This window comes from Typha angustifolia, chromosome 4 (genome assembly GCF_048772165.1).
Source record: "Typha angustifolia cultivar Huaian chromosome 4, ASM4877216v1, whole genome shotgun sequence".
Taxonomy (NCBI): Eukaryota; Viridiplantae; Streptophyta; class Magnoliopsida; order Poales; family Typhaceae; genus Typha; species Typha angustifolia.
This window is the reverse complement of record NC_133242.1, coordinates 1,441,408-1,463,303: the sequence shown is the minus strand read 5'-3', so window position 1 is coordinate 1,463,303 and position 21,896 is coordinate 1,441,408. Positions and strand designations below refer to the sequence as shown.

The window sequence follows — 21,896 nt, the reverse complement described above, 5'->3', positions numbered from 1 at the left end:
AGGAGGAGGGTTTGAGAGTGCCTATATACATAACTTCAAAACTAACACCCATACCTTTGATGGAGCTTCTTTGATCCCATCAAAAACGAGAAGCCTACAGAATTAGCATGAGCATAATCCCAAGCGTTGAATATATACAATAAATATATTAGCATGGTTGGATATGATGGGCAAATCCATAAAAAGATACCAATTTGATGTATTTTATTTACTAAAGTTATTGATATTTCTCGTATCTCTTCTACACAAAATATGTAGTAGAGATTTCAGCTGCATCAATAAGCCTACAATTCATTCTAAGAATAAATTTTTTTTTATTATGAAATATACTTTTTTATTTATAAAATAATAGATAAATACTATTAGTCCTATTATATAATACAAATATTAATCGTCTACAAATAATATCATATACTTACATCTCATGATTCCATATCAAAATATTCTTACTAAATACATATTATAAAATATTACTCATATATATTTATAAATATAAATATATAAACATATAATTAGATAATATATATATTTTACTATCGCGTATTTATGCTCATAATTATCTTACTCTCTATCACTTAAAATGAGATCGATAAATTTTTTATAAAAATTAATTGAGCAACGTGACTATTTTAGTTATTTAATAATATTATTTTAAAAATCTTTATATCTTATCGAATAAATAGGATGGAATATTTTAGTTATTTTAGTGACATTGGTCACTTTAATCATAATTAAGTAGACGAACTGACTTAAAAAATTTTAAGCATAAGTATTAAGATGATAGAATATATGTAAACTTGTTTACATAATAATAACTCAGGAGTTGTCCTAATTTTGGGTAGTTTACCACGTTTTTCTCATTTGTCTGGCAGAAATTTCCAGAGATGAAAGGAAATTTACCGAGCGTGCCGCAGATCTCCCAATCGCCGACAATATAATATGCTAGTCAGCACTCAGCTGTCCTCGTCACAGCCGTCATTTTTAAATTGCAAAAATTGGCAAACAAATAGAACAAGAATAATAATGGAAAAGAAGACGCCACTATCCATCCAGCACTTCACTTCACTTCACCACCACTCCCCTCTTTCGCTTCTCTCGCTCTCTCTCTCTACCTCTCTCTCTATCTCTCTCTCTCTCGGCATCCTGCGGGTTCTTCCCGAAATAACGCCTTTCCCTCTTCTTCATTCCATTCTCCCGGAAATGCCCTTCCCTTTCTTCCCAAAGTCTCCCACTCCTCGCTTCCACCTCCTCTGCCTCCTCTTCGTTGTCTCCCTCTTCGTCCTACTATACTCCCTGTCCCGTCCCAATTCCTCTTCCCAGAATACCCCTCCGATTTACCGAACTACTTCCGCCGCTTTCTTCGTGTCACTCTCCTCATCGGCCAACTCTACGATCGCAGCGGACCTCCGAGCCCTAACCCTCCGCCCTCACCTTGCCGGAACCCTAGGGGGCGTCTCAGCGGCAGCGTACGTCGTCTCCCACCTCCGCGCTGCCGGGCTCGAGACGCACACCCGCGAATACTCCCCTCTCCTGTCCTACCCTTCCGACGCATCCCTTTCTCTCCTCCGCCCCGATGGCTCCCTCCTCGCCCCGCTCTCCCTCGCCGAGCCGGCTGACCCGGGAGGGGTCGCCGTCAGACCCTACCACGCCTACTCCCCCTCCGGTGCTGCCGTGGCCCCGGCGGTCTACGTCAACCTCGGCCGGGAGGAGGACTTCTCGGCGCTCGAGCGCCTCGGGGTGCGCGTTGGCGGTTGCGTGGTGATTGTGAGGAGAGGCGGCGGGTACCGCGGCGGAGTGGTGGCGCGGGCGGCGGAGAGGGGAGCGGCAGCGGTGCTGGTCGCCGGAGGTCGAGATGGCGGTGTGGAGAGGGGGACCGTGATTCTTGGCGGGCCCGGGGATCCACTAACACCTGGCTGGGCCGCCGCCGCCGCCACCGCCACCGCAGAGAGACTCGGTGCGGAGGAAGAAGAGGCGAGGAAGAGGTTCCCAAGAATCCCATCCATGCCAGTATCCGCCGCCACGGCAACGGAGATCTTGCGGACGCTCGGTGGGCCCCCGGTGCCGCACGACTGGAGGGCCGGGCTGGAAATGGAGGTCAATGGAGTTGGCCCCGGACCCGCTTTGGTCAACTTCACGTATCAGGTAATCATTATTTGATGCAGAGTAAACTTAGGGTTGACCTGACATGATGAAGTAGATTATCGGCATTCCAATCTTCAGCTCAAGAGATGAGATGTCATAGTCTATCTTGGTAGATGTCAAAAGGTATTTCCTGGATTAGCTCTGCCTTGAATAGGGTCCACAATATTTGGGAATACTATTACCACAATATGCTTACCCATTCTCATGTTTGGCATTGAATTGGCGCCATGTAACTCATTCTGAACCATTGGACCCTAGGGACTTCACTGATGGATCTTTTCCTGTCATGGGTCCCATTATACGGGATTCCGAGAAGTCATGCTTGTCTTCCTAACTTTCATAATAGGACATTGTTGTGTAAGAACAATAGAAATGTGGCATCATCTTAGCGATCTCATGACGGCAGATAGACTTAATAGCTTGTTGGATTGCATTTGCTACTGTTTGGCAAATCAGAGACAATTATTGGCACTTTATTTCCTCATACCGTTTGCTTCAGGCAACATCTGATGTCAGTCTAATCATGATGTGTGCTAGTTGTTCTTTATTTTCTATATCTTGGTCGATCTCCGCTTAATTTGACTTCATTTATTCCTCCATTTGATTTGCAAGTGATCTATCAATGCAAACTGTTAATAGACAGAAATGATATGGTCTTGTCCATTTTGATTCTTTTATCAAGGAAGATAGAAAATTGGCTACCATCAAAGATATTTTTGCTGCCATAAGAGGACACGAAGAGCCTGACAAATACATCATCCTTGGTAACCACAGAGATGCATGGACCTACGGAGCTGTGGACCCCAATAGTGGAACATCTGTGCTTCTTGATATTGCTCGACGCTTTGGTATAATGTTGCATTCAGGCTGGAGACCACGAAGGACCATCATCCTTTGCAGCTGGGATGCAGAAGAGTTCGGAATGGTGAGTTTGCATGCAAGAGAAAAAAGAAAAAAATAATAAATGTTTGAACAACTCATTTAAGTAGTAGGCCCACCTCTTTCATGCCAGAGTGCATATAAGTGCATGAAGAAAAATATGCGATAAGTAAAATTAGTTTGCCTTGAGTTGGCTCAGATTCAGTTTGTTCTTTGATGTATTTACCTTTTTAATAATAACTTTGGAGTAGAGAGATAGAAGTTTAGCTTTTGCGTTTTTCCAAAAAAGAGTTAAATGGGCCATTTGCATTAAAAAAATCCGTAAGTTGAGCTATTGGAAACCGAGTGTGTTTATTTTTTACTCCTAAATGCACATCTTTTTTTTTTTTATACATATAATAAAGTGAGCATAATTTACATTAGCCCAATCTTATTATTATTAAAATTCAAGGGCTTTTCGGTGCAAATGCCTCGGGGTGATATCCAGTTGAACATAGCTCATATCCAATAGTTAGTAGCAAATATTGTTGTTAGGCTATTATTTACTTTTCATCAGATGTTTTGGTCTCTTAGTTTCTTTAGGGCATAACTTTTCTAGATGTTTTTTTACTTACCTCCAGAAAGTTGTATATTGTTCTGCATGTAGTATTAACTTTAGTTTCTTTTGCACTCTTTGTTCAAATAGCAGATCATGAGTATATGCCTTCTGTTCAGGAGAATATTGTTTTTTTTTTTTTATGCTATATAGAACTATAGGCTTAAAATATCTATGTATATGCATTCCTCCAATTATGCCCAATCAAGTTTTGGTCCAAAGAGATGGAAGTTTGATTTTTCATAGCAAGAGGACAATATATTTAGATCTATTTAATGTGGACTGCCGTCTAAAGTTTGAAGGCTTTTGTTACAGATTGGATCTACTGAATGGGTTGAAGAGAACCTTGGAAATTTGGGTTCAAAAGCTGTAGTTTACTTAAATGTTGACTGTGCAGTACAAGGTCCTGGATTTTTTGCTGGTGTGACTCCCCAACTGGACAAGCTTTTGATTGATATTACAAAGCAGGTACATTTAGCAGTTATGCCACTAACTGCAGTTCATCTATATGCAACTTGTTGAAAGTTTGGATTCAGTAAGATTTTCACTACGCAAAGAATGAATATTATTTAGGACTTGAATTGCCAATTATTTTTTTGACATTATCTAGTTTACCTTCTTACATATTTAGATTTGGTCGAAAGTAATTCACACTATGATACATAAATGCAAGATGACGTATTCTATTGCATTTACCTTTTTCTGGATATTTATCAACAATACTATGTTTTTAGGTAAAAGATCCAGATGACAGGAGCAAGAGTGTTTTTGATACATGGATAGCGATGAATGGAGGAATTAGTGTAAGGTGTTTATAAATTTGGTAAAACAGGAGTTGCAACTCCTGTTCAACCATTTCATTTTCTTTGTGCTAGTTATTTTTATGCCTGGACTCTTTGTTCTGCAGATCGACAGGCTTGCAAGAGTTGATTCTGATTTTTCTGCGTTTCTACACCATGCTGGGGTTCCTTCTGGGGACTTGTACTACGGGAAAGGTATCTTAGATTCTGGTGATTGACAGCAATAGCAATCTTAGTTACCAAATATTATGAACATGATACATGACTTTTTGTCCACTGTTGAGCTTGCTAGTTCCATGTCTTTGTCTCTTTCTTTTGGTACTATGCCATAATACTCTGAAATCTTCATCATCATTTTGTCTTCCTTTGTGTATGATTATAGGCAAAAAATTGCAGTCCATGTGACTATTTGTTTAAATAAATGAAAACTGTGGGAATGCATAGTTGTTGATGCTCAGCTAAGGATCAACCGATATTAGAGAAAGTGCTTGTCCAGGAAGGTTCTGTAGTGCTGTAAGAAGAAATATCTATTTCATTAGAATTTAGGTAAATTGTAGAATTTATATCTTGTGAGAGAAGTGAGAAACCACTATGTTATGCATGCTGAAATGCAGGTGTATGGTGTAACCATGTAAAATTTATCTCAATGATAGACAACTGAAAAGCAATATGCTTGCAATGTATATCGGATGGTCTTTTTACTGTTATCAAATTTATTGTTTTTGTGATACTTTTGATTCACCTTTTCTCAGGTCTTCATGCAACTGTCTTTTATACTTGCAATATTTATTACCATTCGCTGAGAGACACAATTTTCCAAGTTATTATAGATTTATAACTTCAAATCCTATGAAAAAAAAAACTGTGCTGAATATAATGGTGAATTCTTTTGAGTCTCTAACTTGCTAAAGTTCCTCTGTTCTTTATACCTGTGCTGACTACATAGGGCATGTAATAATCTATTTTCGGTTAGGAAGATTTTGCATGTTTCAAATATGGAGCGCCAAATCTTTAAAAGTTGAACTTCCTCAATAGGTCATACCACATTAGCATGCCAATTTTATTGTTGTACAAAATATGGAATATTTATTCTTCAGGACCAGGTTTTGGCAATACCTGAGGCTGTTAGCTTTTATGAAGAAACCAATTATATGTGTTCTGTTTTCTTTGGTTCTCTTTAACAAATTCTGCTGTAGTCTTATTGAAGACGGTACCTTAGTACCACAAATACTGATCCTTACAGTGTTGTTGCAGAATTTTCAGGCTACCACACTGCTCTTGATTCATATAGCTGGATGGAAAAAGATGGTGATCCTTTTTTCCATCGTCATGTGGCTAGTAAGTTTTCTTTAGTGTTAGCTTTAGATGCTTTCTTAACATGCAGATATCTTATGCATGTTGGTATTATTTGAGAGGACTCAGGGATGTCAGTATAGAATTGGAAGGGGTAGCACTTAAGAAGATAGTTTGGACTGTAGGTGTTGTGTAGTGCAAATTAAACCAATTTACACTGACCATGTTGGGTAACAGATCCTCATTGTAAAAGAAGACACTTTGTCAATGCTTCACTTGGCAGGTGAAAGTTTTAGGATCGAGATAATTTGAAGATTCCAATTCCATCCAAACCATTTATAGTGACATGTTGGTAATAAATTCTCATTGTAAAAAAAGGACACTTCCTCAATGCTTGCAATCTAGAGATCCAAATTTCCTTTAAAGATCTTTCCTACTATCAATCTTCATTACCCATCCTTAGAGAAACAGTTGATGATGCCTTCAAGGTATCATTTGGAAATATAAATTTAAATTTAAAAGTCATTAAGCCCCCCTTGGCGTGAAAGCGACACTTTTAGTTAAGCTACTGCTATGGACTTCAGTTTCATGTATGCCAATATGCAACATTTATAGTGTTAAATGAGAAACCAATAAAACGAAAAGTATCATATCTTTCATCTTTTCTCTCCATTAAAGGTTGAGACTTGAGAGAATGTGTTTTGATATGCACTTAATAAATTGAGTGTCAAGATGCTGCGTGTGATTCTATCTTAACCCTTGGAAAGACATTATATCCATATATTAAAAACTGATTTTTAGATTACATTTTATATGTGTAAATGCAGCCTCTTCAAATATAAGAAATTCAACAACTCCTCTTATAATTATTATATTAAAAAGTGATATGTGAAGCTTATTATCCTGTGACCTTATGCCTACAATTTATCTTTTTCTCATTTTGTTCTTCACTTCTTCTTAGTACTGATTTGATTTGGTGCTGCATCAGTTACTGAGATTTGGGGACTTCTAGCCCTTCACATAGCGGATGATTCAATCATACCTTTTGATTACTTGTCTTATGCTTCTCAGTTGCAGGTATGTTAGCTGGTTATATAACTCTTTTTAGTGTCTGACTTGTATAAGTAAGTTTCACTGCCTTGCATTTGTAGCAGCCTTTGCATAATATAGTTATCTTGATTTATGTCAAAATATCTGCACAGTTTTTACTGGGCTAAAAGTGCTATTCCAAATACTAGGAGAACTGTGCTTTATTGGTACTTATTATGGATCTGATTTTAACATAGTAATGGACAGAGGCCTACGGGAAATTTTATGACGCAGTCTATACCTTTTACTCATTATCTTGTCTTCAATCTTTATATGCAAGGAGGACTCCTAATATTGTTCCATATATTTTAAATCTTGAGACACTTGTACGACTGTAAATAGGGCAGGAAACTCACTAGGATGAGTCTAGAGTTGCTTTGACCTTTGATAGTTTGCACTATTCATAGAGAAATTTATGATTTATTGAACTTGTCAAGGCCTCATTTTGTTGAGGACACAATGTAAACTTTACTTCTCTCACAACACTGATCTTGTGGCGAAAAGAAACGGCATAAAGGGTACTAGTATTTTATTTGCTTAATATCTGACCCAACAAAAAGCGATACAATTTCTGCACGGTTAGGTTTTTAACGCTACAAGAGCTTTTGCATTTGACGTGTCTGTATTACATTGTAACAACTTGGCCGCTCTTCTGATGTGATAAAAAGGAATATTCAAATAAACTGAGCCGCTTGCTCAGTGAAGGACAATCGCTGGATCCTATAAACACAAGCATTCGTGACTTCACTGATGCAGCCAATGAAGCTCTAGAGGTGGGAAAGGTATGCAAAGAATTTTTCTGGTGTTATCTGTATCCAGTATCATTTTCTTTTCTCACAATTGTCAATCTAAACAACTTTTGCTTACAATGCTCTACTATTATTGTTAACTTAAACATGCTATAGAGGTGTTAACTGTTTGTTTTTCTAGGCAGAGGAGAACTTCCTCTTGATACATGTGGAAATACATATGGATGCACAAATAATATGAGTAAATTATTTAGGATAAGTTATTGTTAAATACTGTGGTTTGATACTTTGATAAGACACAATTTTTTTTTTTAAATCATCAAAGATGGAGTGTCCTATAATGTTTAAATATTTGATATCCAAAATGGAAACTTGGAATGCGGGACAGTGGATTCTCCAGGCACTAACTAGAAGAGGGGAGAGAAAAAGATTAAGGATAGTCTAGGCAAGTTTTACCAATTATTGCCACTGGAGAGGGTTTCTCAAAAATGCACTACTCAATCTGCTTCATGAGAAGTGCTTCATCAATCATTCAATCACATACTATAATTAAATAGTCATTATATTTTCTTTCACTTTGATCTCAGGTTTCTGGAGTCTTCCAAACCAAATAAACAGTAAAATGATACTATTCCTTTGGACGTCCAAATAATACCCAAGAGCTGTAGATGAACTTCATGCAAAAGTTTGTGTGCCAGCAAATCATACTAGTTCAGTATGTTCATATACTCTCCAGTTTTTGTCATGGAAATATCCTACCGAGAACTCTACCTCTGGTGAGCGGTTGTGTCAATTAGTGATGTTTATTTTGTCATCCTGAATAGTGCAACCTAAATAGACGAGGAGGTTAAGTGCTCATAAAACAAATAGCTCTTTCCTAGTCTTTTCTAGTTTAATCTATACTTTTTAATTTTATAAGTGAAAAAGTACCCTATTCTTTTTTTCTGTTATGAAGCAACAATTATTAGTATGTGTGAGATAATAGATAATACAAATCAGCATATATAGTTGGAAGAATAAGCCCAATAGAAGAGTTGTTAACATGTCATGCAATTTTATACTATCCAAATGATAGGTTACACTTGTTATTTTTCAAAATCCACAGAAACTGCAGGAGCAAGATAATTCAAAGGAATTTTCTGCACTGAGGAGACGCGCTTTCAATGATCGCCTTATGCTTGTAGAAAGAAGCTTTCTTGAAGCAGAGGGCCTTAAAGGGAGACACTGGTTTAAGCATTTGGTAAGCATGTTATTAGTTGGAATTGCTGCTGAAGTGCAATAAGAATAACATATTACAGAGTCCGACTATATTTTAGTTTCTCATACTATTGCGTCGTGTATGTTCTAGCCTTAAGATAACTCACTCTTGTGCATCTCATCTGTTTGATGATTGGCAGTTGTTTTCACCTCCAGAGGACTATGAAAGTAAGGTTTCATTCTTCCCTGGCATTGTTGATGCAATCTCTCGGGCCAGGAAGCTTGCTTCTGAAAAAGAAGGGCAGTTAGCTATCCAGCATGAAATCTGGAGGATTGCAAGAGCTATCACAAGGGCTGCCCATGCCCTTAGAGGGGATCTCACTTGAGGGGAGTGGCATTCCACTTTATAATCACATTAGCAAATATGCACCAAAAATTATGTTATTTGCAAAACAAGAGCTATTCTTGGTTTTGCAAGGCACAAATTTATGTGTAGTGTGTATGTTTGTGTAAGCAATGCATACATGAATGCCAAAAAATTGGAGATAAACAAATTTAATTTTTATCATTAACAAATATTTGGCAATTTTTAACACAGGCTCATTTCTTGAAAACAGGAGCTTTTATCATTTTTTATTACATTTAATTTCTCAATTAAGTATATGTAATTAAATGCATATATTTTTTTACAATTAAAATAGAATATGCATAGAAAATCATTCATTTTATTTTAAAGAATATTCCGCAAAATATACTTTAACTGATGCCACGCAACCCCCCCATCGCAGGAGAGTTCATCAGTGATCTCATCAACAAGCCGACCCTTTTCGGCACGTCATCTCTTGGCGCCGGACGCGATCGTCGGAGTTCAATCCAGTTATGGAATCCCTTCGAGCCCGCCGTCTCGGTCACGCCGTTTGCGGGGTCGAGCGGCCACGAGGGGGTGAAGAACTTGTGGTCTATATAATCGACTTAATTTTACATTTTCCCCCTTGTAATCTTTATGTATTACATATCCATACAATCCTAATTCGTTTCGTCTCTCTTCACCTTGGTAGCATCCACTGCATGCGAAGCGGGAAGCGAACACTCGAAAAGATGGCTAGCGAAGCGGTTGATGAATTCTCCGTCGAGCTGCCGGCTCCTGAGGGTTGGAAGAAGAAGGTTTGACTTCCAGTTTTTTTTTTTTTTTCCTTTCTTTCTTTTAGCCTTTTTTTTCTCTATTAATTTGGTCCTGAATTGGTTAATTCAACGGTTCTGAGCTTAGATCTCAGCTAATTTTGTTAATTTTGCGGTATTTATCTCTTGTACTAGGGTTTGCGAGATTTTTCACTCTTTGTACCTTTATTCTTTGGTTGATTAGGGTTTTCATGGGGTCCAACTTTGGAATTGGGGAATTCGGAGGGTGATGGAATCCTAGGGTTGAAGTTAGCGTTGTTTTGTGATAATTCTTAATGTTTAGTGTCGGGTAGCTATGCAAATTTCTGCTCAATTCTTGGTGCTTATCCTGTGCAGGCTTTTGATTTCTTGTTAACATCATTTTTCATAGCATATGTTTGATAAATTCGAGACTTGAATATCTATTGAATTGAAGGCCAGATGATACTTTCGCCGTACTGACTTACCTTCTGATGTACCAAATCCTATGACCCAATTTTGACTTCACTGTATGTAATAGAGCACTAAGTCATATTCGTAAAATTTTTGCAGTAATTTGATATCTTTATATACTACACAAACATGTAGATTAAAATTTTGAAAAGTTTATTGCAGCAAAGAAAATTCACTTCAATTTTAGTTCATCATCGAACCTTACCTACTTGACTTGATAATGCACCAATAATTAAGTGATAAGACTTATGACGAGCTTAGATGGAGAAAAGAAAAAAGAATTTCATCTACTGGAGCATGAACCCTCCTGAGGAACTTGAGGAAGGCAAGATGTGTATAGCCTGCTTGCCGGTTAGTTTGAGTTCAATTGATTTTTGCTAGGTCCAAAGTTGCAGACTAAAAATCTGCCTTTCAAGGCTAAGGAGCAAAAGTAGGCTGTGAACATGCTGACAGGAATTGGAATTCTTTGGAAGTATTTTGACTATATGCGAGCATTAGACTTGTCTTCTCACTTGAGATGAAGTATTGGATAATATTTAGAGGTTATATTCAGATTTATGCACTGGTCTTCCCTTCAAAACTCAAGTTTTGCATATGATAGAAAGGAATGTCATAAATTTTGTCTGAAGCCTTTGGTTCTGATAAAAATCCATTAGCTATAATGCAACCATAAAAAAATTTTGTTGTCTCACCTCTGTTAGGCACTCATACTTCATCAACTTAATGATCTTTCCTGCATTTACAGTTTATTCCCAAGAAGGGTGGAACACCAAGAAAGAACGAGATAGTTTTCATTTCGCCAACTGGTGAGGAGATTAAGAATAAGAAACAGTTGGATCAATATCTAAAATCCCATCCTGGAGGCTCTTCTTCGTCCGACTTTGACTGGGGAACTGGTAAACTCCAGCACCACACACTCTTCCTTCCTCTGCTTTCTGCAAATTCTCACACCAGATAGGTGGATGATCTCATTTTTTTCCTTTATCTCAATGCTTGTAAATAGGTGATACTCCAAGACGTTCTGCAAGAATTAGTGAAAGAGTGAGAGTTATTGAGACTCCAGAAGGCGAGAAACCTAGAAAACGACCGAGGACACCACGTGCAAAAAAAGAAGCAAAAGATGAAAAAGGCAGCGGAGATGTTATGGATGGAACTCCTCAAGCTGAGGGAGCCCCGGGTGCTGCAGAAACTACAGTGGCTTCTGATGTTGAGATGAAAGTTGCTGAATCTGCAAAAGATGTAACTGAAAATGCTACAAAAGATACTGCCGATGTGCAGGAGCTGGTTGGAACTAGCAATGAGAATGATGGAAAGAGAACCAAAGAAACTGCAGAGAAGGATGAAGATCTCAAAAAATCTGAGGAGAAGAAACAGGAAGATAAACCAGCTGGTTCTGAAGTACCTGCCGAGGAACAAGGAGCGCTGGAAAAGGCCAATGAGAATTATGAAAAGGGAGCAGCAGAAACTGCAGAGAAGGACAAAGACTCCAAAGAACCCAACAAGGATAAGCCTGTTAGATCTGCGGCAGATGCAGGAATGGAGGAGAAGAAAGAGGAAGATAAACCGGCTGTCTCTCAAGTATCTTCCCCAGAACTTGACCCCAAAGGAATTGCTTCTACTGAGGATGGTGGAGAGGCTGCTGCAGTCTGTAAGCAGGCCAATACTAGGAACTGTGATGATGGACAGCATTTCCCCAATGCTTCCCCTGTTAACTGCTGAGAGTATCTCAGTCTTAGGATGCTATAAGTTGCTCTTTAGCTTCTGAACATCTAGAACTCGACTGAGTTGGTGGTGTTTAGATATCCCTATGTTTAGTACTATACTCTATATTCAATCTTATGAATGTATAGGTAGTTTGGCCCCTTGTATCACCATAGGCATGTAACTTCATCCTAACATGTAAACTCGTTAATTTGTCATATTATTAGTATTTTGTTGTAATAGGAGAATGGAATACTACTTGCATTCGCAAGGAAAACTTGAATCATTGTGGTGTAATCTTAATTTCGTTTTCATCAAGGCTTCTTTTAGTTGCTATTTGTGATCCATAACATTTGTTCTTTGTCTTATTGTATTCATTGTATGCTCAAATCTTTTGGAATTAGTGACATGCAATACCTTTATTTGTGCTGTTTATTGGTCTGTTCTGATCCTTCGTTTTGAACAGGATGAATCTCTTCATGTCTAAAGCTTCTTAAAAGTGTCTTGTTTGTTTAATTGTTTCACAGTTTGGCTTAACCCAAGTTGCATTCTTCAGAAGCCTTGCTGATTAGCCTCTGCGTATAAGGAGATTGCTATTTCTCTAATAAAGCATTATTAAGTCGGATGAGCTCTGAACTCAGAAAATATACAAATAATCAATTTCTATGATAGATACCAAATCTATTGTTTGAAACCGTTTCAAGTTGTCGGAAAAACTTGAAATCATTAAAAGATGAGTTTATATTGCTAACAAGAGAAATATGAAAAAAAAAAAAATTAAAGCAGGAGAAGACACCCATGAAATAAAAATCATCACCACAAGGAGTAATAAGACAGACTCCTGATTACCAGATGAACAGAATTCAAACACCCGAACGCACCAAGAACTCAACTAAACATGAATCTTTCAAATACTACAACATACAACCACAAACAAGCCCACTCTTCCAAACAAGAACAACAACAACAATAACAATAACGTGAACAAAGTTTGACAACTAGTAGCAACAGAAAGGGCATTGAACGAGGCCATTCTCATTGCAATATGGGCATCGAATAATAGTTGAATTCTCGTCGTCGTAGAGCTTCCGACCCCCGTTACACTCGCAGCACACGATGAACCTCACGCCGCCGCAACCCCCGCAGGAAGCCCGGCCGGGCTGCATCGCCGGCTGCCGCGGCAGAAGCGGCTTCAGCTTCCCCTGCTCATGCAATGCAATCACCTCCTCGGCCCCTCCTATGTACTTCCCTCTTATAAACAACTTTGGTGGAGTTGCTCTCCACCCCAAAACCTTCCATAATTCCTCCCTATATCCCATATCCATGGAGATATCCCTCTCCTGGAACACCACCCTCATGTTCTCCAATAAAGACCTCACCTTAGTGCAATCTGAGAAGGTCTTCCTTACTCCTCTGAGGCTAGTAGTGTATAGAACTATGGCGTCTCTTCCTCCTGGGGGACAAATGTCTTGGAACTCTGTTAAGGGATCAACGGTGCCAACTTGGTTGCAGGGCAACTTGAGAGAAGGCTCTTCTTGGCTCTTGACCTTCGTCACCCAGCTTCTTGGCTCTTCTTGGTGGCTGTTCTTGTTGCTGCGTGCTCTTCTTCCATGAAAAGGACCCATCTTTTTCCTTGGGGGCTTCTTCTCTGGCGATGGGGAGAAGGGAGAGGCTCCGGACGACGTGCGGCGAAGGCGACGCGTCGAAGAACTCGTCGGGCTCCTCGACGTGGAGGACTCGGTTTGGCTTGGAATGCCCAACGTGTGGCAAGGATTTGAGAGTTTTCAGGAACTTTGATTTGAAGCCCTTCATGGTCTCTCTGGTGGTTTGATAGTCGATCGGTAGCCTCTGCTCCTCAATGCAGAAGTATTAAGAGCTGTGAGAGGTTGGAGAAGAGAAAGGAGAAGAGGATTGCTCGACAGGTAATGGAAGAGAGAAAGAATCGATGCTATTCCTTACTTTGTATTGTATAGGTAAAAAAGAATACAAGATTGCTTTGCTTGGTCTTTGCCTCCTTACTATGCCTTCTTCCCTCGTAACCGCGCTGACCGCTAGTTCTTCAACGGCTATAAAGTCGTTGAGTTACAAATTTTAGCACTTTTTAAATTTGAGACAAATTGGAAGCTTTAGCAAGTTATTATAGTTTTTCTTTTCTTTTCTTTTTCTCTATTTTTCTGGGTAATTTACAGTTTATATCCATGTAGTATGGCCGAATACAACTTACTTAGCCGTTAACTAAGAATGTAAAAAGAGATGCAATGAACTATATTGATTTCAACATTTGCACCATTAATTATGAATGAGAAATCTAAAAAAAAGTTGATGGCTTTTTCTTATTTTTTGGCTGCATAGGAACACCTTCCATTGTTTTCTTAGTCATGCTATGTAAATTATATAAGAAGCAAGCACCTCTAAAGGGAATTAAGATGGTGTATGAGAAGGTGGTTCTACTTCAATGTTTCTTTTGGTTGTTCAAACTTCAAAGCAACTGCACAACTTTCTTTCTTTTTTCACCTCTGGTTGGAGGAGTATCAACTTTTGTGTAGATAGAATAATTAATTTTATTCAACTTGTCAACGGATGAACCAATCATAAGTCTCACTTTATAATATGCTGTACGTACTTCGTGAGGGCAAGAAACTTGTTCAATCTAGAGTTAAGTTATGCAATGCCAAGTCTAACTTTCTTATCCCATTGTTTTAGAATTTGGCGAGAAAGAAAATATAAAGTTTTCTTTGGACATAGATTATTTCATTAGAATTTTTTATGTATAATCTGAACCTAAAAAGAAGAAATCAATTCATACGGAGAGAAAACGAAATTCCACGCGGCAGATTAGTTTTTTTAACATGATAAAATCTTCTAATGAGGTTCTTATGTCTCATGTTCGTTGAAACTTCTCTACAAGCTTTGTTTTTTTAAAATATTAATGCAATCTAATACGTGATACGCGTGGGTATGTATAGATAATATAAATACATCCACAGTTTTAGACAGCAGTGGATAAGAAGACGTGGGAGGAGTGGCCACCACTATCCACGTCTTCTTCTTTGATGTAGTTGAAGTGTATTTATTTATAGCTGATAAATTAGCCACTGTGTTCTTATAAACGAGTGGAAAGGGAGACTCTCACCTGAGCTTTAGAGCGTGATAAATAATCTAGACGTGGCTAAGTAATGACCATTGCTTAGCCCAAGCCCATCTGTTAGTTAATAACGAGTAGGAATGGGAGAAGAGAACTACTAACCTCTACCACTTTGCTAGGGATTGATGTGCTCAAGAATTGATGAATTAGGTTTCAATATTATCTCCAGCAAACAAGAGAACACTGGGTTACAGAGTATAATTTATATATATATGTTCATAGTTTGGACCATCTGTAGAGGGTATCTGAATAATAAAATATTTTTTAATTTTAAATAGCAAAAATAAACACGTACATGTATCTCTTGTATACATTATGTATATTTTATTATAAAAGTATGTGCATTTAATATAAAAAATAAATGCACTTAGTTTTAAAAATTCAATCTTATTGTTGCTAAAATATAACTTGCTTACTTCTGCAAATAGCCCATGACACTGGATTATAGAGAATTCTCCCTCACTGGAGTCTTAACAAAGTTTCAGTAGTTGTCTCCAATTAGTGGATTATTACACTAAGCAGGAGTCGACCCACGCTAATGACAATGATACCATATTACAACCTTTCAAAGTGAAGTAGAAAAGAGAGAGGAAGAACTAAAAGACAGCAGCTTGAATCATTTCATGCAATCACTTACCACCATAACCATTTCTTTAGCCAACAAAAGAAAACGAACAAAAGAAGTTGTCTACAAGAAAACTCATTGCATTCCACGACATAACAGTCACATGATACAGTGGAGCAGATCACAACTGCATATATGCAGTTGTTATAGAAAGGTAAGTGCTCCAAGCCAAGTGTTCTGATGCGAGATAAGAAAATTGACTGTGTGTGTGATTATTACAATGTATGTGCTACTGAGTTTCCCATCTTGATCAGGTTTAGCTATCAGCGACAGACGAGATGAATCCGATGCTGAAGTCGAAAGTGATACAGGTCAACTGCTTGCCATCCTCTCCCAACATCTTCATGGTGATTGTGTATGAACCCTACAGTAGCCAAATCCGAGTCAGTTTGCTTCTAATGCTTATATAAACGAAGATATCCTGCTTATTTCATGGTTCTCATTTTATAGAATATAGAGCTAAAGAGAGAAAAGAAAATATATAAAAGGATATTCCGAGGTAAAACAAAACATGGCATCAAAGAGTAAGTACATGAAAACAATACTAGTATGTATGTTCGTTAGACGTCTGATGGACGAAGAATGATATCTAAAACTTCTAGTATGTCTAAACAGACAACAGAAAGATCACATCAAGATTTAGGAGAGCATGCATAATTCTATGTCAGAGGGCCCAATCGTTCAACAAATGAATAACTTTGGAAGTCACTAGTAGGCAAATTGGGTGGGCTTCTTGTCTGGTAAATTCTGAGTAGATGATAAAAATACACAAAATAAATCTACCAAGGCTCAACTGACAGCACAGTTCTTGGAGAAAATATAAAAAGAGACATTCTGGTAGGTGCATATTAGGAGTTGATAAGTTTGCAACTACTGTTGGAAATCTCTTTTCCTGTTTGATTATAAATTTTTACCACCACATAATTTGGCTTATAACCGTAAAAACAAGAAAAAATCAATCTCAGAGACAACAGTTCTCTCTGCCAAGGGAGATCACATGGTTTGTCAAGTAAAGAGCCCTTTAACAAAAACTGAATCTATGTAATAAATAAATATCCTTCTGTGACAATATGAACACCAAAAGATAAAACCATTTTGGCAGTAATGTCATAGTAGAGCTATCAGCAACCCGAGATAATAGATGATGAAGAATGATTAGTAGAACATTAAATATCTTACTGGAGGAGTAAATGACGGTAATGTCTGCTGATGCGCTAGCACAAAGTCACCACTTGAGACAGGGCAGGAAGTCTCCTCACAAATGTCATGAGTTTCCTCATGAACATGAAAAAAGAAATACTTGACATCAATAACTAGTTTCCCTTTAGAGATGACTTTGTCTGCAACAACCATTGGAAAATGGTCAATTAATAAAGGCAATAAACCCACAATTAAGTGAATACCCTACACGAAGAATCAATTAACAGGAATCACTTTTCAATCCCATGTTGCCATTAGGATGTTAAAACATACCGAATTTAGTCAGTATATCACTTTTATAAATTATCTTTCAACAACTTCTTACAGTTTCATTTATTTTGGACAATTAGGAGAAAAGATGGAAACTGCTCTGTCAAATTTCAATAGTGCTTGTGTTTCTTTTAAACTCTCCGTTTAAAAGATATGATGAGAAGTCCACGACTACCTATCTCAAAAGGTCAATATTTTCAGCCTCTCTCTAGATTCTAATGACTAACCAGAATGTATTTTTAGAAGTATAACATTGAAAATAGGGGGAAAAAATAGTTCCTCCTATGCTAACTAGGCCATCTCATGCCTCATATCGCCTAATCAGGAATCTTGCACCAACACCAAGAAAATCAATATTAAATAAAGAGCAGTACATGTAAGTTTACTGATATATTCCTGCAGCATTCTCAACTATAAGTTGTGCTAAATACCCAAACCCCTATTTGTTAAAATGCAAGTCTCCATGATAAGGGCAATTACTTTTTAGAGAAAAGGAAGGGAAAGATAGTTGATGAGACACATAAGAGTTAACAGTATTTCAACATAGGAGCAATCTCAATCAAAAGAACAACTATATGTGATCAAGCATAATGGCGTCTGATTTACTAAACAGTGAGTGATTTCAAATTACCAGCAACTCTTTTCATGCCTAATAATAAGAATACCAAAGAGAGCGAGAGCAATATGAGCATCAAGTTGTTCTTTTCCTCTATTAACAGGGGGAGAGCTGCAAGCAAGTGATCTTACCAGTGGTGGCAGATATCGTGAACGTTGCTGGCTCACCCCGAGCAACCGGATTGGGGGATATCTCCACGCCACTAACTTTAACTGGATAGTCCTCTCCCCTTTCTACAAGATACATCCAATGTCAAAAAGAATCCGGGAAAAAAGAAGAACCAAAGCTCCTATTCACCGATGTAATTATCATCGCAATCTCAAGTTCGCGATCTGATCTGCCCTAAACTAACCGCTCTCGATGCGAAATCGATCTCCGATCAAAGAAAAACCCACCAGAGAACTCACAGAAGAAGGGATCAGATGAAGAGTTGACAAGAAACTCACTGCAGTACTCCACGGAGGCGGCGATGGCGGAGGAAGGCAAGAGAAGGCAGACGACGGCGGCGGAGAGGAGGAGAAAAGAGGAGAAGCGAGCTGCTGAGATCTCCATTTCTTTAGGAAGCGAGAGGCAACGAGGAAATCCTCCTTTAGATCTTTATCTAGGGCTTTGTTGGGAGGAGAAGAAAAGACTGCGAATAGGATAAGAGATATATCTATTGGATTCTATTCCACTCTATTGACTTCGCGATGGGGGAGTTCGGTGAGCGGTTACTTCGCCACGCAGCGATTTATGCAGCCGTGGGGTTAAAAACTGGATGGACACGTGTCGGCTTCTCGCTTCCTTTCCACTTCGAGATTCGGAGTCTCGTAGGCTGGCAGGAAGTTTCCGTGACTCTTCCTCTTTTTGTCTCCACGTGCTTTAATTATATTAATATTAATGTTAGAGCTCATAACTCATAACTACTGCTACCCATTAAACGTTTTAATTAAAAAAATAATATCTCATAATTAACATTGCATGATTATTTTATTTATTAATCAAATGATACTCAAATGTTATATTTTAAAATAAAAAATTTAGAAACAACTGATGAAATAATTATTTCAAAAGGTTTTGATGGAAAACTAGCAGCACTTCACGTAGGTATAAATATTCCTAAAATTAATATAATATCTATATTTATTTAATAAAATTATAGTTTATAGTTTATTCTTTATATTTTTACTATTTATAAATCAAGTCCTATGATATATATAAAAAAATGTAAGATAATTTAGTTATTTTAAAAATAAAATATTTCTACTTAATATTTTTATGATATTAGTTTAAATTTAACACAAAATATTTCCTATATATATTTATTAAATCATGGTGTTTCCTATTAATTTTAACTGTCACACCCTGATTTCTCTACAGTTGGGTTCGGATGCAGCCGAAACACGGCGCAGGCTCGTGAAAATTGTGTAATTTCCGTACGTGTTCTGTCGCCTGTCGGATTAGCTATCTGTCCTTTTCTTCTTTGGCTAAATTACATTTCCACCCCTGAATTATGAGACATGTAAATACTAAAGGGGCAATCTGAAAGATGCTTTACTCCTCAGGGTGCTACGCGATTTTCGAGTTATTGTTCGGAGGGTGAAATTGTAAAGTTAGATCTCCCTTTTCTAAAAAATAAAAAATAAAAATCTTAGGAGTACATGAAGCGGCGTCTCTTCCGCCGTCTAAATTTTCTCATGCTCTGGAATTTATTATCAAAAAAAAGAAGAAGAACCTCGTCTTTTCCTCTGTTTTTTATTCTTTAAATCTCTCGTCTTGATGTACAATTTGTCGCGAGTAAAGGAAAATTTCCTTTTGATCCGAATCGCTAACGAAGCTTTTACTTCTCACTCGATCGAACCGAGTTAATATTCGTGCTCTGTTTCAATGGAAATCTAATAACTGGGGCCAGTTTGAGATGGAGGAAATTACCCACGAATTCACGAAATTTGGCACCATTTCTGCATTGATTTGATCACATGAACATGAGAGCATCAGCAGCAGATATATCTAACTCCAACTCGAGAAACATTAAGAATGGGAATTACCTCAGCCTTTGGGTAGATATCTTTCGTTTACTTTTCTCCTCCAATTATAAATGACCTGCTCATGGAGAAGAGGAATCAATACACCACTTGTTTGATGTTTATTATAGGAACAGGTCTTTGCATCTATCTTTCTTGGCTTATCAGCCTGGTTCTTTGATACTATAATTCTATAAACTTACAGTGGTCAAAAGCAGGAGTGCTAATTCTAAAGGGTAAGTGGCAAGCCTGGAACTGGATACTTGCTCACAGTTGATGTCAATTGAGTTTGCGTAATTATGGTGCTGGTATCCATGTGTACCTTTCTTGTTTATTGGAAAGAACTTAGGCTTCCCAGAAAAAAAAGGAAACAACTTGAGATAGGTTCGTGAACGAATCTTTGCTCAACTAATGGAAGGATTCTACTTGAAGCTATTGACTAAGTGAATCTACATGCAAATTGTCATAGAAAAATAAAAATCTATGGCAGCTGTACTGACATCAATTGCTGGTAGTACTCCTATAGACAGCATCTAATGTACTTCTCTTTTCTTCTTGACTTTCTTGTATGCTCTGAGAATGGCCTAGAAACAGTACTGTGATCTGTCTTCATACTGCTTTAGATCTACATCAACATGTTTGCGTTGACTAATTATTGATTGGCTGCTTTGCAAACTACTCTTGCTTGGATGTAAAGATACGTGAATTAACAGTATACGAAGGAAACAATTTCAGGAACTAATCTGACCATAGAGAAGAAAGTTTAAAAAAAGTGATTCTCCTCCCTCATGACTGCCTTGCCAGCGGGACGATCTCGGCTAGCGGTGTTGGCAGGGGGCTTGGCAGCGGCGATGTGCGGCAGACCGGGCACGTCGGGTGCGATCGAAGCCATGGATCGACGCACTTGAGATGAAACAGGTGCCCGCAGTCAGGCAGCTCCCGGAGGACGTCGGTGTCTTTGTAATCAGCCAGGCATATGGAGCAGCACGTCGAAGTTGTTCCCTTCTCCTTGAGCTTGGCTTTCGCGTAGAGGACCTTCGGGTAGCTCATCAGCGTGGCCTCATCGATCCCGAGCTCTATGTCGGCCACCGCCATCTCGTTCATAGGCCTAATTGGCCGCCGCTGCGGTGGCGGTTGCGACGGTGTATTGGTTCTGGTGCAGAAGTAGGATGTCAGAGTGATGGTGGTGATGAGGAGAAGGATGCCGACGGAGATGCCGACGCCGTAGCCAAAGCCGCTGATCCTGCCTGAGTTGAACGTGTTGTCTGAAGTGGCATCAGGGCTAAAGACAGGGGTATTGGGGTTCATCTTTTGGTGTAGACACAAGGAGGAAGGGGATGGTGTTTGATGTTATAGTAGGTCGGTTCTTCTCCTTTGAAGGGAGTTGATATCGTAAGGAAACCAACAAATGTGTGATTTGAGGATGTCAACTCTAACATGTTGTCGTGCGCAAGAGGAGGGTGGACGGATAGAAATTGGAGAGGATTTTAGCATGAGTTAGATGTTTGAGAAGGTCAGAGTGGAATATATAAAAGACAAGTCAAGGTGTGCAAGGTTCTCTCTCACCCTCTCTGGATCTATGCATCTCTATTAAAAGATTTGTTTACTTCATCTATCGCGATCCATTCTTCATGCATTTGAGTTAAAGACTTTTTAAATCCTCTGATATTATTATACACAGCTGTAGTTGCGTTCGGAACTCTCCGATACTTAAATCTGGAACCTCTTACTTCTTGGACATCGTCCACGCAAGCGATTGGAGTCCTCTTGCTTCTTCTGTCATTGTCCGAGTCGTAGGGAATCATATTGTCAACTGCGCAATAGATTACTCGGTGCATGACTTTGGAATTGTGTCCATGTTAGAAGATAACCGAGGTATATAATTTTCGAGTTCTCTTTGGATGATTACATTTTTTATGCAAACTTCTTATCTCAAGAAAAGTGCTTGATAATGGTTATAGACAATCAGCTTTAGGTTTCT

The 21,896-nt window shown here is 38.4% G+C and overlaps 5 protein-coding genes across 6 annotated transcripts; 2 read left to right on the top strand and 3 right to left on the bottom strand.

Moving 5' to 3' along the window:
- Positions 1-1,032: 1,032 nt before the first annotated feature.
- On the top strand, positions 1,033-9,364 carry LOC140758811 (probable glutamate carboxypeptidase VP8). Of its 2 annotated transcripts, none has more exons than XR_012104159.1 (10): positions 1,033-2,142; positions 2,825-3,067; positions 3,932-4,084; positions 4,351-4,419; positions 4,524-4,611; positions 5,671-5,754; positions 6,698-6,786; positions 7,467-7,580; positions 8,135-8,323; positions 8,653-8,787. XR_012104159.1 is itself a non-coding variant. In XM_073095113.1 (10 exons), exons 1-10 carry the CDS (start codon positions 1,201-1,203, stop codon positions 9,128-9,130), a joined length of 2,103 nt encoding a protein of 700 aa, XP_072951214.1. In that variant the 5' UTR covers positions 1,034-1,200; the 3' UTR covers positions 9,131-9,364. The 2 variants fall into 2 exon arrangements, 1 of the variants encoding a protein (XP_072951214.1); XM_073095113.1 differs by lacking the exon at positions 8,135-8,323 and adding an exon at positions 8,945-9,364 and having other exon boundaries at positions 1,034-2,142.
- A 63-nt stretch (positions 9,365-9,427) lies between these two features.
- On the top strand, positions 9,428-12,374 carry LOC140758812 (uncharacterized). Its single transcript, XM_073095114.1, has 4 exons — positions 9,428-9,701; positions 9,803-9,908; positions 11,101-11,251; positions 11,359-12,374. Exons 1-4 carry the CDS (start codon positions 9,508-9,510, stop codon positions 12,072-12,074), a joined length of 1,167 nt encoding a protein of 388 aa, XP_072951215.1. The 5' UTR covers positions 9,428-9,507; the 3' UTR covers positions 12,075-12,374.
- Positions 12,375-12,944: 570 nt separating this feature from the next.
- LOC140759474 (uncharacterized protein At5g39865-like) lies at positions 12,945-13,975 on the bottom strand. The gene has a single exon (XM_073096051.1). The coding sequence runs from the start codon at positions 13,679-13,681 to the stop codon at positions 13,055-13,057; it is 627 nt and encodes a 208-aa protein (XP_072952152.1). The 5' UTR covers positions 13,682-13,975; the 3' UTR covers positions 12,945-13,054.
- Positions 13,976-15,885: 1,910 nt separating this feature from the next.
- Positions 15,886-18,613, bottom strand: LOC140759635 (MD-2-related lipid-recognition protein ROSY1-like). Its single transcript, XM_073096245.1, has 4 exons — positions 18,359-18,613; positions 18,044-18,145; positions 17,006-17,166; positions 15,886-16,190 (listed from the first exon to the last, which is right to left on the bottom strand). Exons 1-4 carry the CDS (start codon positions 18,462-18,464, stop codon positions 16,083-16,085), a joined length of 477 nt encoding a protein of 158 aa, XP_072952346.1. The 5' UTR covers positions 18,465-18,613; the 3' UTR covers positions 15,886-16,082.
- Positions 18,614-19,378: 765 nt separating this feature from the next.
- On the bottom strand, positions 19,379-21,404 carry LOC140758878 (RING-H2 finger protein ATL70-like). The gene is made up of 2 exons (XM_073095260.1): positions 19,940-21,404; positions 19,379-19,852 (listed from the first exon to the last, which is right to left on the bottom strand). Exon 1 carries the CDS (start codon positions 21,221-21,223, stop codon positions 20,702-20,704), a length of 522 nt encoding a protein of 173 aa, XP_072951361.1. The 5' UTR covers positions 21,224-21,404; the 3' UTR covers positions 19,379-19,852; positions 19,940-20,701.
- Between the last annotated feature and the right edge of the window lie 492 nt (positions 21,405-21,896).